This window comes from Spodoptera frugiperda, chromosome 12, assembly GCF_023101765.2.
Source record: "Spodoptera frugiperda isolate SF20-4 chromosome 12, AGI-APGP_CSIRO_Sfru_2.0, whole genome shotgun sequence".
Lineage (NCBI taxonomy): Eukaryota > Metazoa > Arthropoda > Insecta > Lepidoptera > Noctuidae > Spodoptera > Spodoptera frugiperda.
The window spans coordinates 9,117,724-9,140,931 of NC_064223.1; the positions used below are offsets into that span (position 1 = coordinate 9,117,724).

At 39.3% G+C, this 23,208-nt stretch overlaps 1 protein-coding gene across 1 annotated transcript; it reads left to right on the forward strand.

The window, feature by feature from the left end:
• The first annotated feature begins 142 nt into the window (after positions 1-142).
• LOC118262393 (GTPase-activating protein) lies at positions 143-22,997 on the forward strand. The gene is made up of 14 exons (XM_035573686.2): positions 143-738; positions 10,082-10,202; positions 14,287-15,091; positions 15,174-15,289; positions 15,397-15,589; positions 15,791-15,939; positions 16,444-16,660; positions 16,963-17,166; positions 17,334-17,477; positions 18,025-18,119; positions 18,484-18,594; positions 18,706-18,842; positions 18,951-19,295; positions 19,422-22,997. Exons 1-14 carry the CDS (start codon positions 654-656, stop codon positions 20,927-20,929), a joined length of 4,230 nt encoding a protein of 1,409 aa, XP_035429579.2. The 5' UTR covers positions 143-653; the 3' UTR covers positions 20,930-22,997.
• The last annotated feature ends 211 nt before the right edge of the window (positions 22,998-23,208 follow it).

The following is a 23,208-nucleotide window of genomic DNA, read 5'->3' on the forward strand; positions in this document are numbered from 1 at the left end:
CTGGAATTAGTCCGTGGGAATTAGTATTTTTAGTCGTCACTTCGAGCAAAAAGACTTTTAACCAAGTCAATAGTTTTACCTTTTTTTAATATTGTCGAAAGAAAGGAATATATTTCCATCTCTTTCATTAAATTAAGAACGAGTTGCGAACGAGGCGATAGTGGTCGAAGTTGGAACGAATTCATCCGTGGCCGCGCAGGCGCAACGTTGAACGTCTTGACGTGACGTAATTGCCCATTCATAGTTTTTATTCATTGAGAAATGAAGTTTTCAAAACATTTTCATGATCATGTTATGTTGTATATTGTCAATGATTCGAAATGTGAGATAAGTGTTTAATTATAAATTTGTATCAAAACCAACAAAAGGATTACAAAGTTGAACCAAGTGCGTTCATTCATTGATAGAAGAGTGTTCAGTGCATGTATGTATTGAGCACATGCGCAATGCAAGCGTGAATTCATTCGGTTTACTGTGTGTGATAAATGTATATTCAAAACATCGACGAAAATGTGGATTCTTAGAGTGAACTTTGTGTATGGATTTCAATTACCCAGCTAATTCGAAAACAGGCTCAAGTAGACCATTACGACACTCCGGAAGTGGCGGGACAAGCCGGCCGAACGGGCTCGTTCCGAAAGAGATAACAGCGGATGAAAGAGATAAACAGTTATGGATTTAACATGGCGGACGATATGCGTAAAGTGCGAGTTGAAGAAAGATTGAAAATAAAGATCGGTACGTATTGTTTTGCCAACTTTCTTTATTGTTTACACCTAGGATTTACTCTACAATTATTATAAAAAGTAATATTCAGAAAAGAACGCTCGATGCGTTGTAAGTAAAATATTGTTGTCATTGTGGTGAACAGGTGGTACCAAAGAACTCTTTAATTTTCTGAGCCAGATGTGAATGAATATCACCACGTTAATAAGTAATGCGATGGTTTCAAGTGCAATCATACGACGGATGTGATCTATTTTACATTTATTTGAGAGTCTAGTTCTTTGTTTTCGTCGTACTGTTTTGACAGTTCACGCAAACTTTATGAATGAATTTGATGAATTGCCGTGAATACAATGAATATCGTGTCTAGATCATATTAGATTAGATACTGTTGTGTACTCTCATCATTTAATTCATTATAAGACCAAGTTGAAACTGGAACTCCCCGCCTGTTTGCTTTCTTTTTCAAAAGAACTCGCACTTTTTAAATATTGTTCTTGTAAAGATTTTAGTGTGGAGATTGTTTTACTACTTTACATTGAAAGAGTTCCTACAATACACATAGTCATTCACAATAGGTAGTATATGTACTCATCCATAATGTATGTTATTTTATTTGAATTTCCTTAATCTTTATTCTATCTAATTTGCAAATATTATCTACAGTGCAATTATCTCATGTATATTCATTTTTGAATGTAATTTCTTTTAACTTTTTCAACTAATTGAAAGGCACCTAGTTTGTAGAGTGTTACAATTAATTAATTAACATAGTTATCTAATATGTCTATAATCATGTAAATGATAAAAGTTTTCATTTAGAAAGAATAAGCAATAATGAAGTTGCAGTATTTCATGTCAAGGCTAAATATTTGTAAATTTGAGCAATTATTAAATTGTATCAATTAAGCTATAAGTTATTAAGTGAAGCGTTATAAAAATGTACAACATACACAATTTTAATACTAAAAGTTTAGACTAAATACATAAATCCCATATAATTAATGCAACCATAACAAAATTATTTAAACATGTAAGTCTTCTAGCAACATATGCATAAAACTTAAAAAAAGAAAGATGTGGAGTAGAACATTAATTAATTTTGCCAATAAAACACAGTTTTACATAGATTTCGCAATGTCTTGCACTAAAAAAGAATTATTGTGACATCTTTTGAATTAAATTCTTAGAATTGTTAGCTTCCACAAAACTCAATGTAGCAGAAAATATAGAAACAGATATACTATATTTATTTTATTACTTTATCGTCAACTGGTGTTCCCCAAGCAGACGTTTTAGGTCCACTGGTCACTGGACATTGATTGCACAATTGTACATAGTCAAAATGTCAATACCTAATTAATTTTTTGGTTGAAAATCAATTTATTACACCTTTAATTGGTACGAAACGACAACCTGCTACTACCGTTAGTAGCAGTACTCTAGCTAGTAGCTAAGATCATAATGCATGAAGAAGAAAGTGTAACGGCCATGCCTAATTCCATGAAAAATTCATGTTACCTTTGTATTGTGAAAATTATACCTACTTGATTAATTAACCATGAGCATAATGATACTGATTTTGACACACAGTACATGTAGGTGCCATAAGAACACTGCACAATTGGATGACGTGAGCTAAGTAATGCATTTGCATATGTGTGTAGGTACAGAAATGTATGATATGATTGATTTGTGCCGGCCGCGGTGGCGGCGCGGGCGCATAAATCTACGATAACACGAAGTGTGTCTGCCACGATAAGGGTGCAGTATGCCTTCCGGGGCGCGACCCGCCGACGCTTTCGCTTCTATGTTGCTTTGTTATAATTTATATAATATAGCTATATAACTTGGTTGGCTAATTAAAATTCTACAATTTGTATGCACATAGTAATGGTTCAAAATTCCTTATTTTCTTAACTCATAAGAACTTAATGCTATAAAACTGTTAACCTGGTTAATATTATTCAAAAATAATATAACTATTAGAAAAATATTTTATTGTAATTGTTGCCGGTAATATTTTAGAAATAAAAGAGTGAATGGTTAACAGTCAAATCAAGTATTAAAGTTCAATTAAATGCACAGTTCACTATACATTATTATGTATTTAAGGTTCAACAAAAAGAATTCATTTTAACAGCGTAACCTAGAAAAATAGTTGAACAATTATGGTATGTCTTAATTGGCTTTGCACTTAGTAGATTACCTTGTTTATGGATAATTACTGAATGTAGTTGTGGGCGGCGGCGCCTAGTTCTAGCCCTCTGAGGTGCGCTAGTCACTGTACGTCATTTAGACTATAGCTTTACGCCTTATTTATGGCAACTTCAGTCGTGCCTGGTTATCTACCCATGCGCCATATACACCTTTGTTCATACCAATACTTACCGAACCCAAAAGGGCAACTGCTAATTGAATCCTATTATTTATTGATGCATGGTATGACTCAAGAGTCGGCTACCTGCGCCTTTTGAGGTTTGTCGATGAAGCATCGTTTTCACTCTTAGAAGTTGGGCTCGAGTTCTGAGCACTTGGCGTCTTGACTGTACGTAATATAAACGTTGTTTTGTACAGTACAACTACATTAACAAGTGAATGTGAGTCACGCACGTAACTAAGTACATACGTATCGTGTCTTATTTCTTAGGTAAACAGAGGTTTCTGATTAGCAGTGTGTATTTCACTGTACTGCCTGTCGCCTGCCTGACGAGTCAGTAGCATTTCTTGGGAGCTATAATAATATTTATTTACAAGTGGCGATATCGTTTTGATTTCCATATGTATATTAGGTATAAAGCGTTAAATAATACTAATTGTTTGTAACAAACATGATAAGCACAGACTGGCTAGTTGATACACCTACATATTATTTGACTGATAGTGTTTCACTAACGTATTATTAATTGCACCCCAGCAAGCTAAAAAAAATTGTTCATTGAAAATCGTATAAAATTAATCTTTGAAATTCATCTTACTATTACTGCAAATTAAATAAATGAAACAGTTATATGTAAATAAAAGTCTGTTATTACTTAATCTGTCTGCATTCTGAACACAGTTAATGAATTGATTAAAGATTCGTGTTAGTCATATTTCTAAATTCTACTGCCTAAGTTTTATTCACCCACTACTATAATAATAAACATAAAATTCAAATCTAGGTTAAATCGTCTCGCCGACCGCATTGTATAGTAGATATAAAATGAATTTCTGCTCTGGGAGCATGCAGGAAGCTAATTATTTTTAACTGTCTAAATGATTCAAGCGATAGTATGTTGGCTTGGTGTAAGTTTGCATGAATGAAGATATTTCAGCGTCGTTATCTTAATGGGGGTTGATAATACGTTTAAATGAATTATGCGATTACTGATTAGGTAAAATCTTAGTGGAAACAATGAGAGCGGCGCGACGCGATGGCGGCTGGCGGGCGTCGAGCGTCGCCTTGTCGTACATAGTTATCTCGGCCTCGGCTCCACCATCGAGCTAGCGAGGGGCGGGCGGCGGCGGCAGCGACGCCGCGTAGTGAATGGGGCAAACCAAGCGTTTTCCATTCAACGTATCCATTCATGGAAACTCGTCGATCCGTTAATGAAAAACGCGCTTGTTTATCGTCACCGTTATCGCCGTCTCTACGGAGCACCACATGTGACTGGCGCGCCACTTGCCAATATCATATTTTCATTCAATCGTCGCGACATTCGTGCATCATAAAAATGTATGAATTTACATTGATAAGATTGTTTATTTGATATGATATAGAGTCGTATTTTTGGTACATTATTTTTTTAAAAGTAACAAGTAACAATGGAATTTATTTACCTACATCTACATACGATTTTCGTACGTTTACATATTTGTACGAGTTGTTCCACAAGGCCGTACTGCTTCATAATAATTAAAATAAAATCATTTAATACGAAGTGCAGGGTTAAATTTATTATACGAGTACTTAACAAATCCGTAATTATTTTGTCGTAATATTAAAAAACATTCTGCTATTTGAGGAAAAGTTCAACGGTCCTTGAATTAGTAAAGTGGCGTAACTAACTTGACTTTGTCAATATTTATATTTGTATGGAGGATAAATGCACAGTTTACCTATTAATAAATCAATGGAAGGCCATTTAAATCGATCAATTTAATCATAATATATATGAATTTATAATTATTGTTATTAACCATTGTTAAATTGTTTATTATTATTAACCTAATTAGGATATCGTACGAAACAACCCAAAGGAAATAGTTGACGAATACTTAGATAGAATCTAGTTACAAATCTTCAGTAAAATGTTCATTTAGATTTATTCATTCAGTGTTCATTGAGAAATCTAATAGCTTTATGAAGTTATTAGAGTAATGTATAGACATAGAATCATAAAAATAACAAGCTAGTCAAGTGGGGCCAACTGCCAAGGCTTAGAAAACTCAATCAAACACGTAAAGGTATACCATAGTCGAATAAGAAGAGGACAGAGAAAACCTTGATGCCTTACTGTGCTGCTACACGGTTACACTGCCCACCACTTAATCCTACTCTCGCCTAATATCTATAAATGTAATACAGTCATCGAAATGGCTTTTTTTAAACTTTTTTAGTACTCTCCCTAATTAAGTTGCTTTCTTCTCAGCCCAGTTAGCGCTTACCACTTTTGCTTGAAAAAGAAAATGATGTAGAGGTTTTACTAACGTGTCTATTTAGGTACATAAAATGTTCTAAAACAGAACGTACAATTTCATGTTTAGTACCTATTATTTTGTTACAACAGCCGCAAACACTTTGTATCATACAGTAGGTATATCAGGCTTATCTAAAGTCATTGCTCTTTTGAAATATTCACTTATAATATTTGCAATTTTATAGATTAGGTTCGTTATTTATATTACATACTTACTCATTTGCATGAATGCTTTAAATTGCAATTATTACGTCGTGTGATGTGCATTGCTTTTCCAGTTGGACTTTGAAGGAGTTCATGGGTACTGTTAGTCATGTTTTATATAGAATTGAAATTGAATGTCCTCTAATAACTATCCACATTCCAGTAATTCCATTGGTTGCTCTATAAGGTTTTCGTTTAGTAAATAATGTACATACATATTCTACATATCCGCAGTTTGTCATTCGATATTCATTCGTGTTATTCTTCAATTGATATTGTTATCCAGTTGGATAACAATGAGTCTGCTTCCCTGTTTTCATTAACAATTAAAGTTATTCATCTTTTGTAACATATTTAGTTTTTATACAGCATTTTGTCCGTCTAACAAACAATGAGCCGTACAGGCACGCAGTACTGGAAGGCGTGCGATATAATGTACAGATGAGAAAGTATACCTTGTAATTACAGTATACATCCACACACTGGCCGAGTACAATGTAGATATCGTCTTTCACTTTTTAACTTTCAAAGCAGAAGAAAATCACATTTTCTCCAATGTACCCGTTTCTGTTATGTTGATTGTGTGAAGCAATTTAATGTTGCAAAATTTGTGGCTCCAGTGGGTTTAGGTACGTTTTTGCAAAAAGTACTTAGGTACGTTCTACTTCGCAACCCACCTGCACAGTACCGATTGTAACCAACGCGGCGTGGGTGAACGTCTTGGGTCGCTGGATATTATACTACCGACGTAGGTTTCCACCCACGTGTTAAGTAGACGAATTGATTAAAAAACTAATAAAATACCTACTTACCTACCTTATATTTATTCTAAGCTGAGGTTTACCCAAACTCAGATAATAACAAGAATTGATATTGTCGTACTAAGATTATATTCGTTTTGACGTAAAAGATTAGTAGAAGAAACAAATAACCATTGCTGTAACAATAATTTATGTTCTGAGTTCATCATGTTGAACGTTGAACCAGGCTGTCGACCTGCAAGCGCATGGACGCAGCAGGTACGCAGGTGTACCTGGTTACTAATTAGTAATTTATGATTTGTTTATTCCCGGAATCTTTAAAATGAAGCAGGAGTTCAGAATTCGCTATTTCCTTTACCAGTTTGTGGCTAACACGTGTTTTTCTGGTAAATGTTTTTGTGAATAAAGCGTCTGGTGGAAATCAGTTTTATGATCATGATGAATTGATGAGTAATCTTCCTTCCGTAGTAAACAATGTAATCTAAGACTAGGACAGACTAACATTACCGTTTACCAAGCTGTATAAATGAGCGACATTTTCGACATCCGTCTCGACTCTCGAGAGAACGTTGACTTGATAAGCTTGATCCGGCAGTGTTAAAGCCAAGGCATTCATTATCTGTACAAGACACGAAGGGTACGATATAGCATGACCTTGTTCTTTTCCGGTGATACTTAAAACGATATCGAAATCGATCACTTTGTTCGCCAAACAGTTCCCAGGCGCTCCGCCAGCGAGCTGAGGTAAATACTCTCGATTTCGAAACAATTGCACTACGCATACGAGCGTGTGGAAACATCTTAATGATCGCCATTGTGGCTGTGGCTAAATAGCTGGTGCGTATTCGTTTCCTCAGTGGCTGATGGCGCTATTCAAAGGATCCCGTTTCTCTCCCACGATCCAGTTTAGTGGCGTGTGTTACTGTCATGTTGATGATGATGACGGTTGTTTTTGCATCAGCAATTATGTACAGTTTGTTGTGAGTTTCTCTAGCACTACAATTACGAATTTGTGAGAGTCGCAGGAAGGTCTTTCCTTTGTTTAACGGTCCTAACTATCGCAGCGTGCCTCAATTTACAATAATTACGTGCAACGTTTAATTGACCAATTTGCTTAAGAAAAAATATATGAAAGTTCAACTCCGTAGATACCTACCACGAAACAAAATTGATGTATTACTCGTACCTGTGTATCGGCACCTGAAAACAATGATTACCTATCACTTTTGTTATCGTCTCGACGAGTGTTAAAGAGTAAGTGCATTGCCTATCACTGTTGTATAATATCAGTATCGGTCACGGGCAGTTATAGATACTTATTAGTTATTTCCTGAAACCAGGAAATTGAGACCAAAACACAAATCCCTATTATTTTAGATTACGTCATCTTTGTTTGAATAATTACGAAGGGTTAAGAGAAGAGAAACGTCACGCAGCCATTACCTGTTATTATGTGTTTGTTATTAAATTACACATGAACAAATACACTTTAATCTTAAAAGTAATGTGAATGAGTGGAAATAAGTTATCTTTAATTCGTCACGGTTATTCATAAGTCCGCCATCGACATTAATCATTTCAATCCCTTCAACTACGTAATCACCATGGTAATCCTCTATTCGGCTTCTAGGTACCTAATATGTATTACATGGGAAAAAATATGGAAAGTTGGGTCTTCCGGGGAACTTGTTACTTTCTCCATCAATTTGAAATTATTCGGACATTGAGCGACTCGACACGGCAGATTATTCATTATTGTTTCGCAACATGAAGCACAGAAAGTGTACTCTATGAAAAGATATACCAATAAGGCCTAAGGACTCTACCATACTCTATTTTGATACATGTGTACAAAAACTGGAGGACTATTATTGTTGATCTCATTATCCTATATCACATTCATATTAATATTATGACATTGCTGATTCTATTATATGCTATATGTCCCTATGTAATTGTTATTTAAAGCGACTCCGTATGTGTAACTAACTATATATTGTTACGTTTCAAATCTGTCATAGCGCACCCATATTTTCAGTCAACCTCAAAACCTGGCTCCTACAATACCTACGTTATTAAATTGTTATCAATAGCGATATTTTCAAATAATTTTCCTGGCTTTCAAACATAATGAATAGAATATTTATTAACTACACAAAACTTATTCATACATCGAATTTTAGTCATACGTATACTCGAACCTTTGCCTGTCGACCGACCTTATTTATTTTGTAATAAGGAAGTTATTGCAAATATGTTTATCGTGTCTTCTAGCACCTAGTTTCTAGTCTATGTACTGCATATGTTTGTAATAGCAGCTACTTAGAATAACATTTCGTCATGTTCCTCTTACAAACGGGCCATTCATGGCGCTCTTATTGTATTGTCTACTACGCGGCTAAAGAAAACAGTGGGAATATATTTCTTGTTACAATATGCAATCATGCAGCACAAATGTGCTATGGAATCAATTGAATACGTACTTGTACTGTAATAAGTGTGTTGGTACGGTAAACCACACGCGGCTTGTGACACTTGAACTACGAACTGCCCTTACCGCCACGAAACAAGGCGTTGTCAATGTCAAATTGTAGCCATGGGCGTGCAGCTGACCGGCTGTGACCGCTTGTACCATTGTAATGGCTTTTATAATTGTGAATGTACTTTCAAAGTAAATTACAATTTATACTCATTGTTGATAAGCTATCATAAGATTGTAAAGTTATGTACATAGAATAAATTAGCGACAACAAGTTTACTTTGCAAGTAAACGTCAGAGCAATAGTTGCTTATGGGCCGATGGTCGCCTCACCTTGCTTCTCCGTATTTAGCGATTACTGACGAGGTCGCAACACGTTGCGCAACCTCCAATGGTCCCTCCGCCTTTATGCATCATTATTTCAGACTAGTATCCAAAAAAAGAAATGGCCAGGATTACGCTGCAACAGAAATTAATTAACTAGACTGAGTTCACAGTTTTACCCTTTTACTGAGATACAAAGTACATGAAACTCTAAGCGTATGACTATTTTAACCTATTCTTATAAATATGACACACAAATTATATCGGGAAGAGCAGGCTTTGGGCTGCACTGCTTAGCATAATAATACTTTATCTGCAAAAAATCATAAAAGCCATGTTGAAACACCCCATCACGACCATCTTGCAATAACTATTGTACACATTATTAATTAGATTGAATTGGAAACTTAAATGCGCTACGCAATGAAGATGTACTTGCATGTACTGTATGTACTCGAACAACTTCTTTGTTCGTTGGGAAAAATACTTGTTTCGGGCACATTATGCAATAAACCATCTCATTGCAGAACATCTTAAAAACTAGAAAGCCGCTTTAACGTCCATTGAAATTTCAACCACTCAAGGTCTTTTCGCAAGCTCTATAAAATAAGCAATAAGATGCAAACTATGGGAAACTAGCAGTACTTGAAATGTCACTTGACATAACGTTGCCGTTGATCACAAAACAAGATAATGTTTGCGTAAGTATGGCAATGGGAATTGGAGTATAAGTCAAAAAAACCATTGTTGTTATAACGGGAAATCACAAACTCGTGTACTTAGAATATTGTGTATCATCAAGGGCAACCTCATAGAATTGATATTACCTATTTTCCATTCGTAGGAGCGTGATCAAATGAAATTCCTTTTAATCTGATATTGATTTTATCCTTTTTTTGTTTCAGGTGAAGCCAAAAATTTGCCAGGGCGCAGCCATGGGGCGGCCTGCCACCGTGATATCTACTGTGTGCTGTCGCTCGACCAAGAAGAAATATTTCGCACTTCCACCATGGAGAGAACTCTCAAGTAAGTTGCTTTCAGTCCTTTGAGAATTAGCGTAAGATTAATCTAGGTAGGCTTTGTAAACTTGTTTTTTTTTTTCGGTAATAGCTCGTAATGGGTTTAGCAATGTAGATTATCATATACTAATGAATTTTAAAGCAATTAATTACAACCACACAAAAGGAAATTGTAGACTTCTTAATAGTTTTTATGTCTGCTAATTACTGTGAAGTAACAAATTTTTAAAGGTTTCGGTTAACCATAAAATTGTGCCCTTGGTTGATTTTTTTTTGGACCCCTCACAAATTCTACTAAACTGGAACGTTACGTACGTTCGAATTGACATAATAATAACGGATCCTTTGTCCGGTGTCCGGTCTCACTTCCGTCGTTATCGTGTGGGAACCGTTTACCAACATTTAGGGAGAGCAAACAATTTAATAGGTCAAGGTTTCTACTATTCATGAATGAAGCATTTTAAGTGGCAGAGGTACATTTAATTGAAACAATTAATGGTAGCGTACTACGGGAGTACGAATTTATTCTTCGTTGGAATAACAGAACAACTATTTTGGCCAGTCATTTGTGTGACATATTTTCAACCCCCTTTTACAAATCCCTTAGCTACTAAAATATCACAACGTTTCCTGTACTCACGCCTTTAATTACAGTTAGAAAACGTGCTATTCTAAATATTCTAATTAAACCAAATGCACTAGGTTCGACTGAACTATGGGTAACTTTCTTCGAAACATTAATGTGTCGTCACGAATATGCGCAAGCGCACACTCCTAATCTCTTGCATATGATATGTATTACTTCCGGCGCTTTCACGACCATGTGTCACTGAGGTTTTATACATGCAAACATATTTTGATACGGTGTAGAGTTATTACAAAGTACCTATTCAAAGATATTTATCTATTATTGGTACATCTGAAATAAAAATAATCTAATAAAGTTAGCATAAGTATGAAAGAGCTGCGTGTGTTTGTATACCCCATTCATATCACATTTTATACAAAGCCACCTGCTAAGCGTTGGTAGCGTGTTGAATGATTCGTCATCAATTAAACATTAGTCACAATTAATTCATGCGGTGCGGTGTGGCTTTTGATAACACGTATAATTCGGGGGAGGCACTATTGTATAGTAAGGGAGGCGGGCGCTGCGGCGCGCCACGTCCCGGACGTGCTTCCGGTACGCGTGCGACGATGCGGAACGTCCCTTCCGCTTCACCCCCTTGCCATTCAATTTTTAGAATGAATAAAAGACAGCCGCGCCGCAGCAATGATTTTAATTACTGCCGCCGGTTATGCTCCCCCTGATTACTTGTGGGAACTGCTCGGATTCTTTTCATTGCCTATTAAAAAGCACCACCTACGTAGTCCATCGTTGTTACTGTTAATTTATGATTACCTAGTTATCAGATGTCAATGCACTTGTTAGTATTTCATTATTAATGGTTTTATTTTAGTCACAGTATTTCTGGTGAATAAATATGTGGTTTGGCGTAGTTAAAGTACCTACCCAGGTAATATAGCAAATCTGTTTCCCTAATGACACCTCGAACGAAACAGAACGTCAATACGTGTCATTGTTTATCTGTAATGGTAGTCTGTTTTGCTTGTTAATGAACGGAAGCGATAATGATTTTGTGACCCAAGAGGTGAGGCCACAGTGGACTGGCGGATATCGAAGGAAATGTCACGTCACTCGTCGAGTTAATTTAATGGGTTCTTTGTCTCGCGATACCTTATCACTGCACTTACTATGTGCCTCTGTCCAAACTATCTGTGCCTCACTAACTATGTACCTACTGATAATAAACCTATTTAGTTCCTTGTGTATGATGCAGTGTGACTCTGCCTTCCTTAGAATAATAATACTTCGGCAGAATACCTATGTTTAGATAACATTTTAGCAAATATTTTTCTACATGAATTCCACATAAATACTTACTGTACAAAAATCTTGGAAATGTAGAGTTTACATTTAACCGAATGAACCTAACAGAAACATAGTAAAAATTGCGAAATGCCAAAAGAGACACCTTCTATTATTACAAAAGAGAAAATGTTAAATTATGCAATAAAACGACACTAGGCAATTGGTTTTGAAACAAAAAGAAAAATACAAAGACGATTCCGACGAGAGACTCATAAAAATCGCGTCAACATTAAACGGAAGCTTTTAAGTGATAAATTGGTCCCGGAACTGCGTGCCACGTAAAATGATCATCGCCAGCGCCTGAGCCGTCCCGGCCCGGAGTAGCGGCTGTCTTAAGTGCATTGCTCTGGTTTCTACCATGTGCTATTTTGTGCTCTCGACCCGATACTATGCGTATTATAAAGGAGTTTCATAGTTCAACCAAAAATGCGCTTCCGAGCATCGACCTACTGAACATTCGAAACAATTTCAATTTAACGTACGTTTCCTGATGTTTCCACGTGCACTGAATGTTTATTACAGAGCACTGTCGACTGTGACCTATATTAACTCAAGTAAAAGTCTGTAAAAGACACAATGGCAGAATGTAATAAATGTACATAAATAAATAGTATAGATAGTTCTTATGCTATTGAATGAATGGTAGCAGTAAATCAAATCGACCTATTAAAATTATAGGCGTGAAGTGTGTGCAACAGCAAGTGAGCTTGGGCTGCCCCCGCTCAGCTGGTGCGGTTCCGCCTCCGGTTTATAAATACTGCGCCGGCGCCGGATGCGCCTGCGAGCCTGCCACCAACTCGATACACTGCGAGCTTCTTATACCTACCTACGTACACTCCGTGCGAGTCAATAAACCTCTTTATTGAGTTATTATCGTGTTTTACAAATAGATACGTAATGTTCTTTGGAAGTACGTATAGTTCATGTTTATTCATTAGGGTTGCACAAATCACTGCGCTATTCTAGGAACACCATCCCGAAATAACATTGACAGAAATCATGAACCCTAAGTAAAATTAACTCATCGTTTTAAGAATCGAATGTATTTTTAATTGTAATTCGTTGACTAACGGTCTAATTATGAATAACCATTCATTATGTTTCATATTTCATTAGAAATCAGAAGAAAACTGAAATGAATTCCTATGAAGTAATGATATACCTAATTACTCTACAAATATGTTAACGACTAAGTTAACTGCAAATTATTTTTGTCACAAAGAATCCACTTTCAAGTTGCGTGGTTTATTATTAGGCTGTGAGATAGAGGTGTCACCGGGATTGTCAAACTTTCTCCTTTGAGCGAGGCGGTCCCACGCATTCACTACAGCTTACATCATGAACTCGGCATTGTTTACATACTCACTCTTTACCGAATACTATTACTACATTATGGCCACTGCTTCGTCTTTTATTATCCCCCTTTCCGGGATTGCAAGTACTGCGTTCTCCAGGAAATACCAACCTGTTCCAAATTTAATTTCATTCAGTTGTTACGACGTTCGGTTATTTCATTTGCAATCCGGGTATCTGATTAAAATGGTACATTTGGAAGTCGTGTCGTTTACCACTTTTATTATATCTGGATGGAGATCTGAACTTTTGTTTTAATTCATGACCTTATAGTGTTAACAGCGACAAGTCAGTTTACATTGGAATTTCCATTTATTTTAAAATCGTCGTAAAGTTTTATAAGCCACCTTGGAGAAACCATTGTTCGTTGTCCTTATTGTTTCATCTGAACACTTTGTATTACTCGAATCCGTAAATCAGCAAATGAAACTTGATCAGTTTCTTCGGATTTCGCAACGTGTTTGTATTTAACTTTGCTCTTATTCAGTCCTTAAACTCTATTTGAACCTAATATTCTCTTAAATATGACACAGTTTTATTAAAACTAAATATTACGTTATCTACAGTACCTACATGAAATTATTCATTAACTGTGGGTGGCAGATCTGACGGCGACACTCGTGCAAGGCATACACCCCACGCGTCTACAACTAGGCTGCAACCCGACTATAAATTAGCGCGCCGTCGAAAGCTTGATAACATTTATTTGAGGTTATATGTATTGTACAGGATACAGGACTTGCAATATGCTAACACAAGATGTACGTGTGGCTTGTATTAATCAAAAATGTTTTATTTGTTTCAGTCCATTCTTCGGCGAGGAGTTCCAATTTGAGGTGCCACGACGATTTCGATATCTTTCCATATACGTGTTCGATCGTGACAAGCACCTCAAACAGGACAAAGTGCTCGGTAAAGTGGCGATCAAAAGAGAAGATCTGCACCGGTATAACAATAAAGACCACTGGTTTGCGTTACGACCGGTCGACGCCGACTCAGAGGTGCAAGGGAAGGCATACATTGAACTCACCCTTGAAGACTCCAGAAAAAGGTTACGAATGGAACCGAAACCTCCCGACCCTGATCCTACCGCCGACAACTGCTCGACAAAAACTAAAGGAAATAACCTCGTAAGATTATCTGAATATTGTAAGGAGAGTATGAGATTTGGTTCTTGCTCGAGTTCCACTAGCAAGAAGCTTCTGAGTGCGGTCGCGACGGAGCCTTCTCTGTCGTTATCGCGGTCGGAAAGTTTAAAGGATCGGGCGCAATGGGCAGCTCGCACGAAGCCTCCCATGCATGCGATGCCTGAATCTGACGCGTCCCCCACCCCCACCGCCGCTGACTACTGGTCAGACCCCGAGAGGCATTGCGCAGCGCGAGTAGGACATGACACCCTACGTCTGCGAGTGCTGGAATGCTCTGAGCTAACCACTAAGAACGGACAGTGTGACCCGTTTGCTCTCGTCACGTTATTATATTCGAACGGACGAAGAGTTGAAAAACGTACGAAACCTAAAAAGAAGACTGTTAATCCACAATTTGATGAAATTTTTTGTTTTGATCTCGTTATGGACGCAGATCCCAAGGATAAAGATGGCTCACAAACGGTAAGTTATTCGACAATGAGTTTTGTTTGCTTGCACGTTTCCATTTGCATACTTTATTTAATTTATTGTTATCGAAATCCAGGCGGGAGTGGCCTGCGAAGCCAGAGTATCGGTGTGGCATGATGCTGCGACACCAATATTTCTGGGAGAAGTGCGGCTGCAACTAAGACAACCTTCGCCGACGCCTTTACGTGCCTGGTAAGTAATATCTCTTGATTCGAGAGGACCAAACTAGTATTCTTGAGATTAAAATACATACATACTTTCAAGGAAAAATGTTAAATACTGGTATGATTGTATGGCAGGTTCTTCTTAACGTCTCGCGCGGGTGGAGCCCTCTCCCGCGGCGCGACCCCGCCCGGCACGCGGCTGTCGGCTGCCGGCAGCGCCACGCTGGGCTCGCTGCGACTACTGCTGCAGTACACGGTAGACCATGTCTTCCCACTGCAGCACTACAGGACACTCGAGGAATTATTTCTACGGAGTGTTCATCAGAAGGTGAGAACTATATTCCTCTCTAGCTGTTCTTATGTATTTTTACACCTACATAAAGTTTAAACTGCATCCTTTATATGACATTCACTTACACATGCCATTTGTGCATGAATGTTTAGTCTGCCAGTGCAGACAAAACATTGGCACAGCAAACTAAAGGATGACAACTAGATAAGCTAATATTAATAATGTAATCATTTCCAGCCCATAACAGCGTCGGCAGTGTACATATTGGGGGAGATAGTGTCGAGTAAGACGGACGCGGCGCAACCCCTCGTAAGGCTATTCACTCATCATGATCTCATTGTACCCATTGTCAAGGAGCTTGCAGATGCTGAGATATCTGCGCTTACGTGAGTACCTCACATTGTTTTATACTTCCAAACAATTCACAGTTATGTTCAACTTCTTAATTGTTAACAATCTATCTCACAAGTGCGTGAACTTAGTAAATTTTGAAGTGTAACAGTAGTGGCAATCAAATTGATTGTATGCTACGTCCGGCGCATGTCGGTCGTCATTCGTCATCTTTGCTCTTTATCATTTATCTCAACTTGATTCATTTTATACTGTTCATTGTTATATCTTCATTGCAAATACGAATTTGCACAGAATATTTACATACAGAATTACAGAATATTTGCAACAAATACTTTTTTATTTAATTATATTAAAATATACTATGATGAATGATCCTCGAAGGTTTTCGAGTCACACCGGGGCTCATAATTATGAGCTGTAATTTCAACGACTAGCGTCACGTTTATAGAAGCCATATGTTTTAAATAATTTGCATATCTTATAAGATATTTTTTTTATCGAAAAACAATCTTTAACTAACAAAAATAACTTTGCAGTGACGCAACGACGATATTTAGAGGCAACACTCTTGTCTCGAAGATGATGGACGAAGCGATGCGGTTGAGCGGCGCGTCGTACTTGCGGGCGGTGCTACGGCCAACGTTGGCCGCAGTGTTGGCCGAGCGACGGCCGTGTGAGATCGACCCCGCGCGGGTCAAACCGTCAGCCGCCGTCACTGCCAACCTCGCCAACTTGAAAGACTATGTGGAACGGGTAAGTTGTTTGTTACTATTATGATGTACTTTCTTTACATTCATGAAAAGATGAAGAAATTATTTCAGTAATATTTGGTAGGAGAACAAAGCCTATATTTTTATTTGCACTAGCGAAATAATTGCCATACTTATTGAAGTTCATAAATGTTGAACTACTAACAAACTACGTCCTCACATGAAGAATGTGATGACTTTCTTGGAAGATATCTTTCTTGATACTCTTATTGTGCTTTACAAAATGTCTCAGCAAAAGTGTAAAGTACCACCAGTCATTAAAACAATCCCAATTTTCGCCTGTAGGTGTTTGCGGCGATAACGTCGTCGTACGCGATGTGTCCGTCGGCGATGTGTCGCTTGTTCGACGCGCTGCGACAGTGCGCGGCGCGCCACTTCCCGCGCAACGCTGAGGTGCGGTACTCTGTGGTCTCAGGGTTCATCTTCCTGAGGTTCTTCGCGCCTGCCATACTTGGACCCAGGCTCTTCGATCTCACTACTGAGCAAATTGTAAGTATACACTACTTATCAGACTTAACTCTCTGTTAAAGATTGAAACTGTAAAGTTACCTCTAAAGCAAGATTAGTCTCTAAAGCAATTTATAACTTCCTCAAAGAATATTGTTAATTTTATATTCCTAACTCTTAACTAACGATTATTTCCTATTTTCCCGCAGGACCCACAAACAAACCGGACATTGACCTTGATCTCTAAGACGATTCAGTCGCTGGGCAACCTGGTGAGCAGTCGGTCCGCGCAGCAGGTGTGCAAGGAGGAGTACATGGCGGAACTATACCGCAGCTTCTGCACGCCACGACATGTACGTACCTACTCTATACTACTAGCTAACTAATCTAATCGCCTCCTATTGATAGAAGCGTAATGTTTTACAGCATATTATAGCCTTCCTCGATATATGGATCCAACGAACAATCGAACCAGTAGTTTCAAAAGCGCATTCAAACAAACAGACTCTTAAGTTTTAAGATATAAAATTAGTATAGACTAGTACAGAATTGTGTTTTGATTAGATCAGAATAAATTCTTATTTATATGTTTAAACTCACATATTTGTGTCACGAGAAGTATGTAGAGTAATCTGCTACAATCCTTGTTTCTACAACAAATAATATTTTATATGGAGTATTGTTTTATGTTTATGGAAAACACGGCTTTGTTTAAAGAAAAAAATCTGGAGTATTCCATGAGAAATTGATACTTTGGAATGAAGTGATGATTCGCTTTCAATCCTATATTTATGAGCAAATATTTAGACATCATTATTTAGTTTAATAACTATTTTACTGAACTATTTTCAAATTATTAGAAAATAATAATAATATTGACTTCAATTTGTGGCATTGCAGGTGCAAGCAATAAAGCAGTTTCTCGAAATAATCTCCACAAGTACGGATACGCAGAACAACAACATACAAGAAACGCCCGTGTTGCTCAAAGAAGGGTAAGTTCACACTCCATCTACATTACAATATCTATCAATTATTAACGAATTTTAATTTTAATTTTAAATAACGATAGTAAATTTTTACTAATGCTTTTCTTACTTGCTTTTCCTTTCTCTGATTTTTTATATAAATGTTGTCCAAATAAAAGGATTAAACAATATTTTATCATTTTTCTGCATTCCTGGATTAGATTGGGGTATGTATTGTATAGTCTAATTTTACTCTGTGTACTTTGGTCGTTCAATATACATGTATCTTATGTTTAATTAGTTCAATAGAAAGTGTGTCATCTTTTTGTATGACCAACATTATACATATATGATTGAGAGTATATTAACTTATTGAACTGTTATGTTTCAGAACGATGATCAAGCGATCTGAAGGAGTACGGACGGGTGCGGGCTCGCCTCGTCGTCGGTGGACCCGAGCCGCACATGCTTACGCTAAGCGAAGACATTTCAGGCTAACTAGGTAATTAAAATTAACTTTTCACTTCTTCAAATCCTACGTTTTGTCAATTATTGCATACTGAAAATAATTTTAATTGTGTAAAGTGTACTAAGACTGCATTATGTTTTGTAGTGGCGAGTTATCATGGTCGCGCACAGGAGCTCGCGCGACAGCACAACGTCTACCACTGTCCGGAGTGCTGGCCGTGGCCGCCGTGGACTGTCCCACCGCCGGGGCTCCGCTCGGCGCCAACAATATCTTCCAAATAGGTCAGCATTGATATTTCTTTACAGAACATTTTTTTTATTAAGGTTTTTGCTAGCAGTAACATTAACAAGTCTAGTAGGACAGTATATTAACTATGTGTTGTTGCGCAGTGCACCGCGAGCGCGTCCTGTTCGTGCAGGCGGCCAACTGCGTGGAGCGCGCGGAGTGGGTGCGGCTGCTGAGCGCGCTGTGCCGGCACGAGCGCGCCGCGGCGCCGCACCGCGGGTACTACGCCGACTGCCACTGGACCTGCTGCGGCCGCCCCGACGCCGCCGCCGACGGCTGCGCCGGGCCCGACCCCGAGCGCGAGCTCACGCCCAGCGGCGCGCGCGAGGTGCGGCGCGGCGGCGCGGCGCTGGCGCTGCGCCTGGACCCCGCGCGCGACCTGCAGCGACTGCACGCGCTGCTCGTGGCGCACGCGCACCGCCTCGACGACCGACTGCATCGCCCACAAGGTAAACCCAACCTCACTAACTTACACCTAACTCGATACGCGTGGCTTGTTCGTATTATAATGATAATTTTACTACATGAACTATTGTAACATTTGATTCTAATACTCACGTGCATTTTGTCCACAGAGGGTACAAGCGTAGAAGAACGTGAAGCGGAAGCGGCCACATTGCGCGAACTGCAGGAGACCATGTTCGACTTAGAACATCGACATCGCATATATCGACGATCACTAGCCCGGGAAACAAAATATGGCAGCAAACAAGCTCCGATTGGAGACGACAACTATCTGCACCTAGCTGGAGCTGCGGGGGCCGTGGACGGGGGTCACTTCTTGTGGCGACCGTGGCGCAGTGAGACCTCACCTACAGTCGATCTCGACGGCAAGACTCTACCGCTGCAGAACTCGCTCGACATAGGTTCTAGCACCGAGTCTCTCAAACTAGCGCGCCATACAGACGAACGCTCCTCAGGAAAATCCACCAAATCCACAGGCAGTGGGTATCTCACCATGTCATGTATAAAGCACGAACCCTCCGAAGACAGCGACGCATCTGCCGAGAGACCGGCGCGACCTCCGAAGCCCGCGCGACTATCCCCCGGCCTAGCGAGCGCCGCGCCCCCCGCGGCCGGCACGGCGGCCTGCGAGTACGTACACGTGGAGCCACGCCCACCCGAGCGAAGGGCGCGCGCCGAGCCCGACCCCGCCGACTGTGACGTCACCTACCGCTGCAAGGAGTACGAGCTGATGGCGGACTTCATGAGCCACGCGCGGGACGATAGTCCCCCCGCCGTGCCCCCGCGGGGCCACACGTCCCGCGCGCGCCCCCCGCCGCGCCCCGCCGACCCCGACACCGCCACGCGCCCCGCCGACCAGCACAGCCTGCCGTCTGACGATTGCTGCCGAACCGACACTGTCTCCACAGACGACAGTCTACTCGACGAATTACAACGGGACGCATATTGCGTGCTCAAAGTGTGCGAAGATGAGCCACCCACGCCCGAAACTCCCGTGGAGCCGTCACCAACTGAAGAGAGACGTGACGCAGGGCCGTTTTCTCGAGTTTGTGCGCAACGAAAATCTAACCCAATAAAAAGCCAAGCAACTTCAACGCGACCACTGAAAACCTCTAGCTCGACGTCTAACGTCCACGACGCAGGTTCCACGTCGTCGCGTCCGCTAGCCGAGCGCCTGACGCCCTTCTTCCTGAAGAGAAAGTCAAAACCGCCAGAGGAGACGCAGACGGCGCCTCGACCTACGCGTAAGGAGGAAAATCTCATCGGACGGCTGACACCCCGCTTCGGCCAGTCCAGACTATACGGGCGGGGACAGTCGCTGGAACTGGCGCCGCCGGATGGACGGACGAAACGCATCGAACGCTCGGCGACGACCGTCAACATCCCGACTCGACCGATAAATTCATCGATCGTGGCCAACCTTAAGTTCCTGAGCCTACACCGGTACGGCGCACAGGAGGACGTGCAGTGCCGCGCGTTCGGGCGCACGGAGCCGGAGCCGGCGGCCGAGCCGGCCAGTGCGGGCGCGGCCCCGCCCGCGGCGCCGGCCGAGGCGCACGACGCGGCGTGGCGCCGCACGTCGCTGCTGGCGGCCGCCTCCAACGATATTAGACTGTAGCCTGTGCACCGAGACTCGAACCACTCCGTGTCACACGCGGTGGGACTGTATATTCTTAGAATAAGATTGTATTTATTTCTATATTTTTCGAAGATCCTTTTCGTCGACCTGAAGTGTGTGCCTCCTCTAGATAGTAGTCTTTTTCTGGAAGAAAGCCGGTACGTTTAAGTATATTATGATATGGTAGCGTTAATGCGTAAATACTCAAAAGGTGCCAAGTGTTGTGCGACTTTTACGTGGATATCGAACGTACTCTCATTCCTGTAGCACGATAATATTGTAAAACTCTAAACATTGACATGATTTTTTATTGTTTTGTATGATCGGTGTCCTATCTAAACTTGAACTTAGCGATACGTCGTAGCGTATTTTTATATATTTTTAAATTTAGTATGGTACTAGTTGACACGTGCATGTATTTCACGCAATTAAATATTTAGTATTCAAATTTTTACTTTAAAATAAGAACTATTCCGTTTAATATCTGCTCCATCACGACCTCTCCCTGTTCAATACTGCACATGTAAAATGCTCATTGCTCATCTCTTCCCACCATAGTGTTAAGCACAAAATTAAATGAAAGCCTTTTGAGAATTTAAAATCTCTAAAGGCTGGTGCTATCGCAATCTTTGCTAATTGCAGTTCCCCAATATTTAAATTCATAGTGAATATTCATCTTTATAAGATAGCGTAGAGCGGTATATCGACTTTGCGTGATGCCAATGAGTATAAGAAGGAAACTAGTGTGATATTATGGGTGTTAATATTTTTAGAATAGGACTTGGGTGTGGCTAGTATATGGACTGACATGTAACGTAACAGACTGAACAAAGAATACATACTATTTTCGTAAACGCCCAGCGATGGGAGCTGAATGGCCAATATATTGGGACGTTCGGTGCGTGAGAAAGTCGCGGTGAGTTCAGTCAGCTGAACAGAGTGTGAGAGATGTACTCATTTCTAAATGGAGCCACGGTATTAAACGGAACAGATCAAAACAATTTCAGGTTCTATGAGCAATTTTAAATACTGTTACAGAGTAACTTTGTAAATAGTTTCTCAAATCTGCACGGCTTGACAAATTGTTACCTCTCCAATTGTAGCACCGTAATTGTGTACTTAAGTTTGATAATACCGATATCAAAACCTTGTCATCTAATTACTCAAACCTGTTATTGTAATAATGATTCTAAATATTGTCTGTCAAATCATGGCCTTAATGATAAAAGCCTACAATTATGGCCTTCAGGTTAAAACACCATTTACTTAAACTGTGATTCACTTTACAAACTCAGCTCATATGTTTAAATATCGTAATAATATTTTAGTCTGTACATATTAAATAATTAGTCAATTATCAAACAAATCAAAAACTGTATCGAATATTCGCACAGGAAGTTACAATTAGTTTTTATGATTATGTATGGAATAAACTTTGTCAACAATTTATTTGCCGTTGTACTGCCAAACGAGTTACTATTGTGATAATTCTCAAAGGCAAATATTGCGTGGGCTTGGACCAGTACAGTGCACTCTACGGTTCTTGAAGGCCATAGCATGCCTTAGAAAGTTTAATCTTAAGCTAAGGTGTATATTTTACGACCAGCAGACTTATTTTATTGTATAAATATGTTGTAGGGTTTGGAACTATACATTTCCCTTCCTTATTTTAACACAATTTCAATGGCTACACATGTATTTTTCTTAATTTTAACACAATTTTTTGTAACAAAATTATGTATAGTAGTAACTTATAAATTAAACTATGCTCTCCTGTCGGTGCTAATTACTTGTTGTAATTTAAATATAACTAATTTACTTGTACTAAAATAGTAGGAATAGAAAGTAGGTAAATTTCAAGAGGAACAGTATTTCTTGGCAGTATAACGGCATTGTTACTCGTTTATAACTCAATTGGTTTTTACGTGCGTTGTTGCCTTTTTTAGAAGAATAATTTACATATAAGAAGAAATACATAATGTACAAATTAATACGACGTGAAAATATATAATGTTATTTATTTCCACCTATTTTCATTTTGTTAATAAACCACGATAAGTTAAAATTCTTTCAGTCTTTTTATATTTCAATAAATACATCGCTTGGTAGAATAATCGATACACATTTTTGTGTACATTCCTGTTAAATCGTGGTAATATTTACCAGATTACACCCCGTCATGTGGGATTTCCACGGATAACTAAAGCCGCACGGCTAAAACTGACCGTCTAGGTAAACATCAATACGGCTATGTTGCAATCACAATTGAATAAAGTTGC

Bases quoted from the DNA above. Each gene is read 5' to 3' on its own strand.
- LOC118262393 (XM_035573686.2), top strand. From the start codon at position 654: ATGAAAGAGATAAACAGTTATGGATTTAACATGGCGGACGATATGCGT. The intron at 739-10,081 runs GTACGTATTGTT...TTTTTGTTTCAG, and splicing joins AAGATTGAAAATAAAGATCG to GTGAAGCCAAAAATTTGCCA. The intron at 17,478-18,024 runs GTACGTACCTAC...GTGGCATTGCAG, and splicing joins GCTTCTGCACGCCACGACAT to GTGCAAGCAATAAAGCAGTT.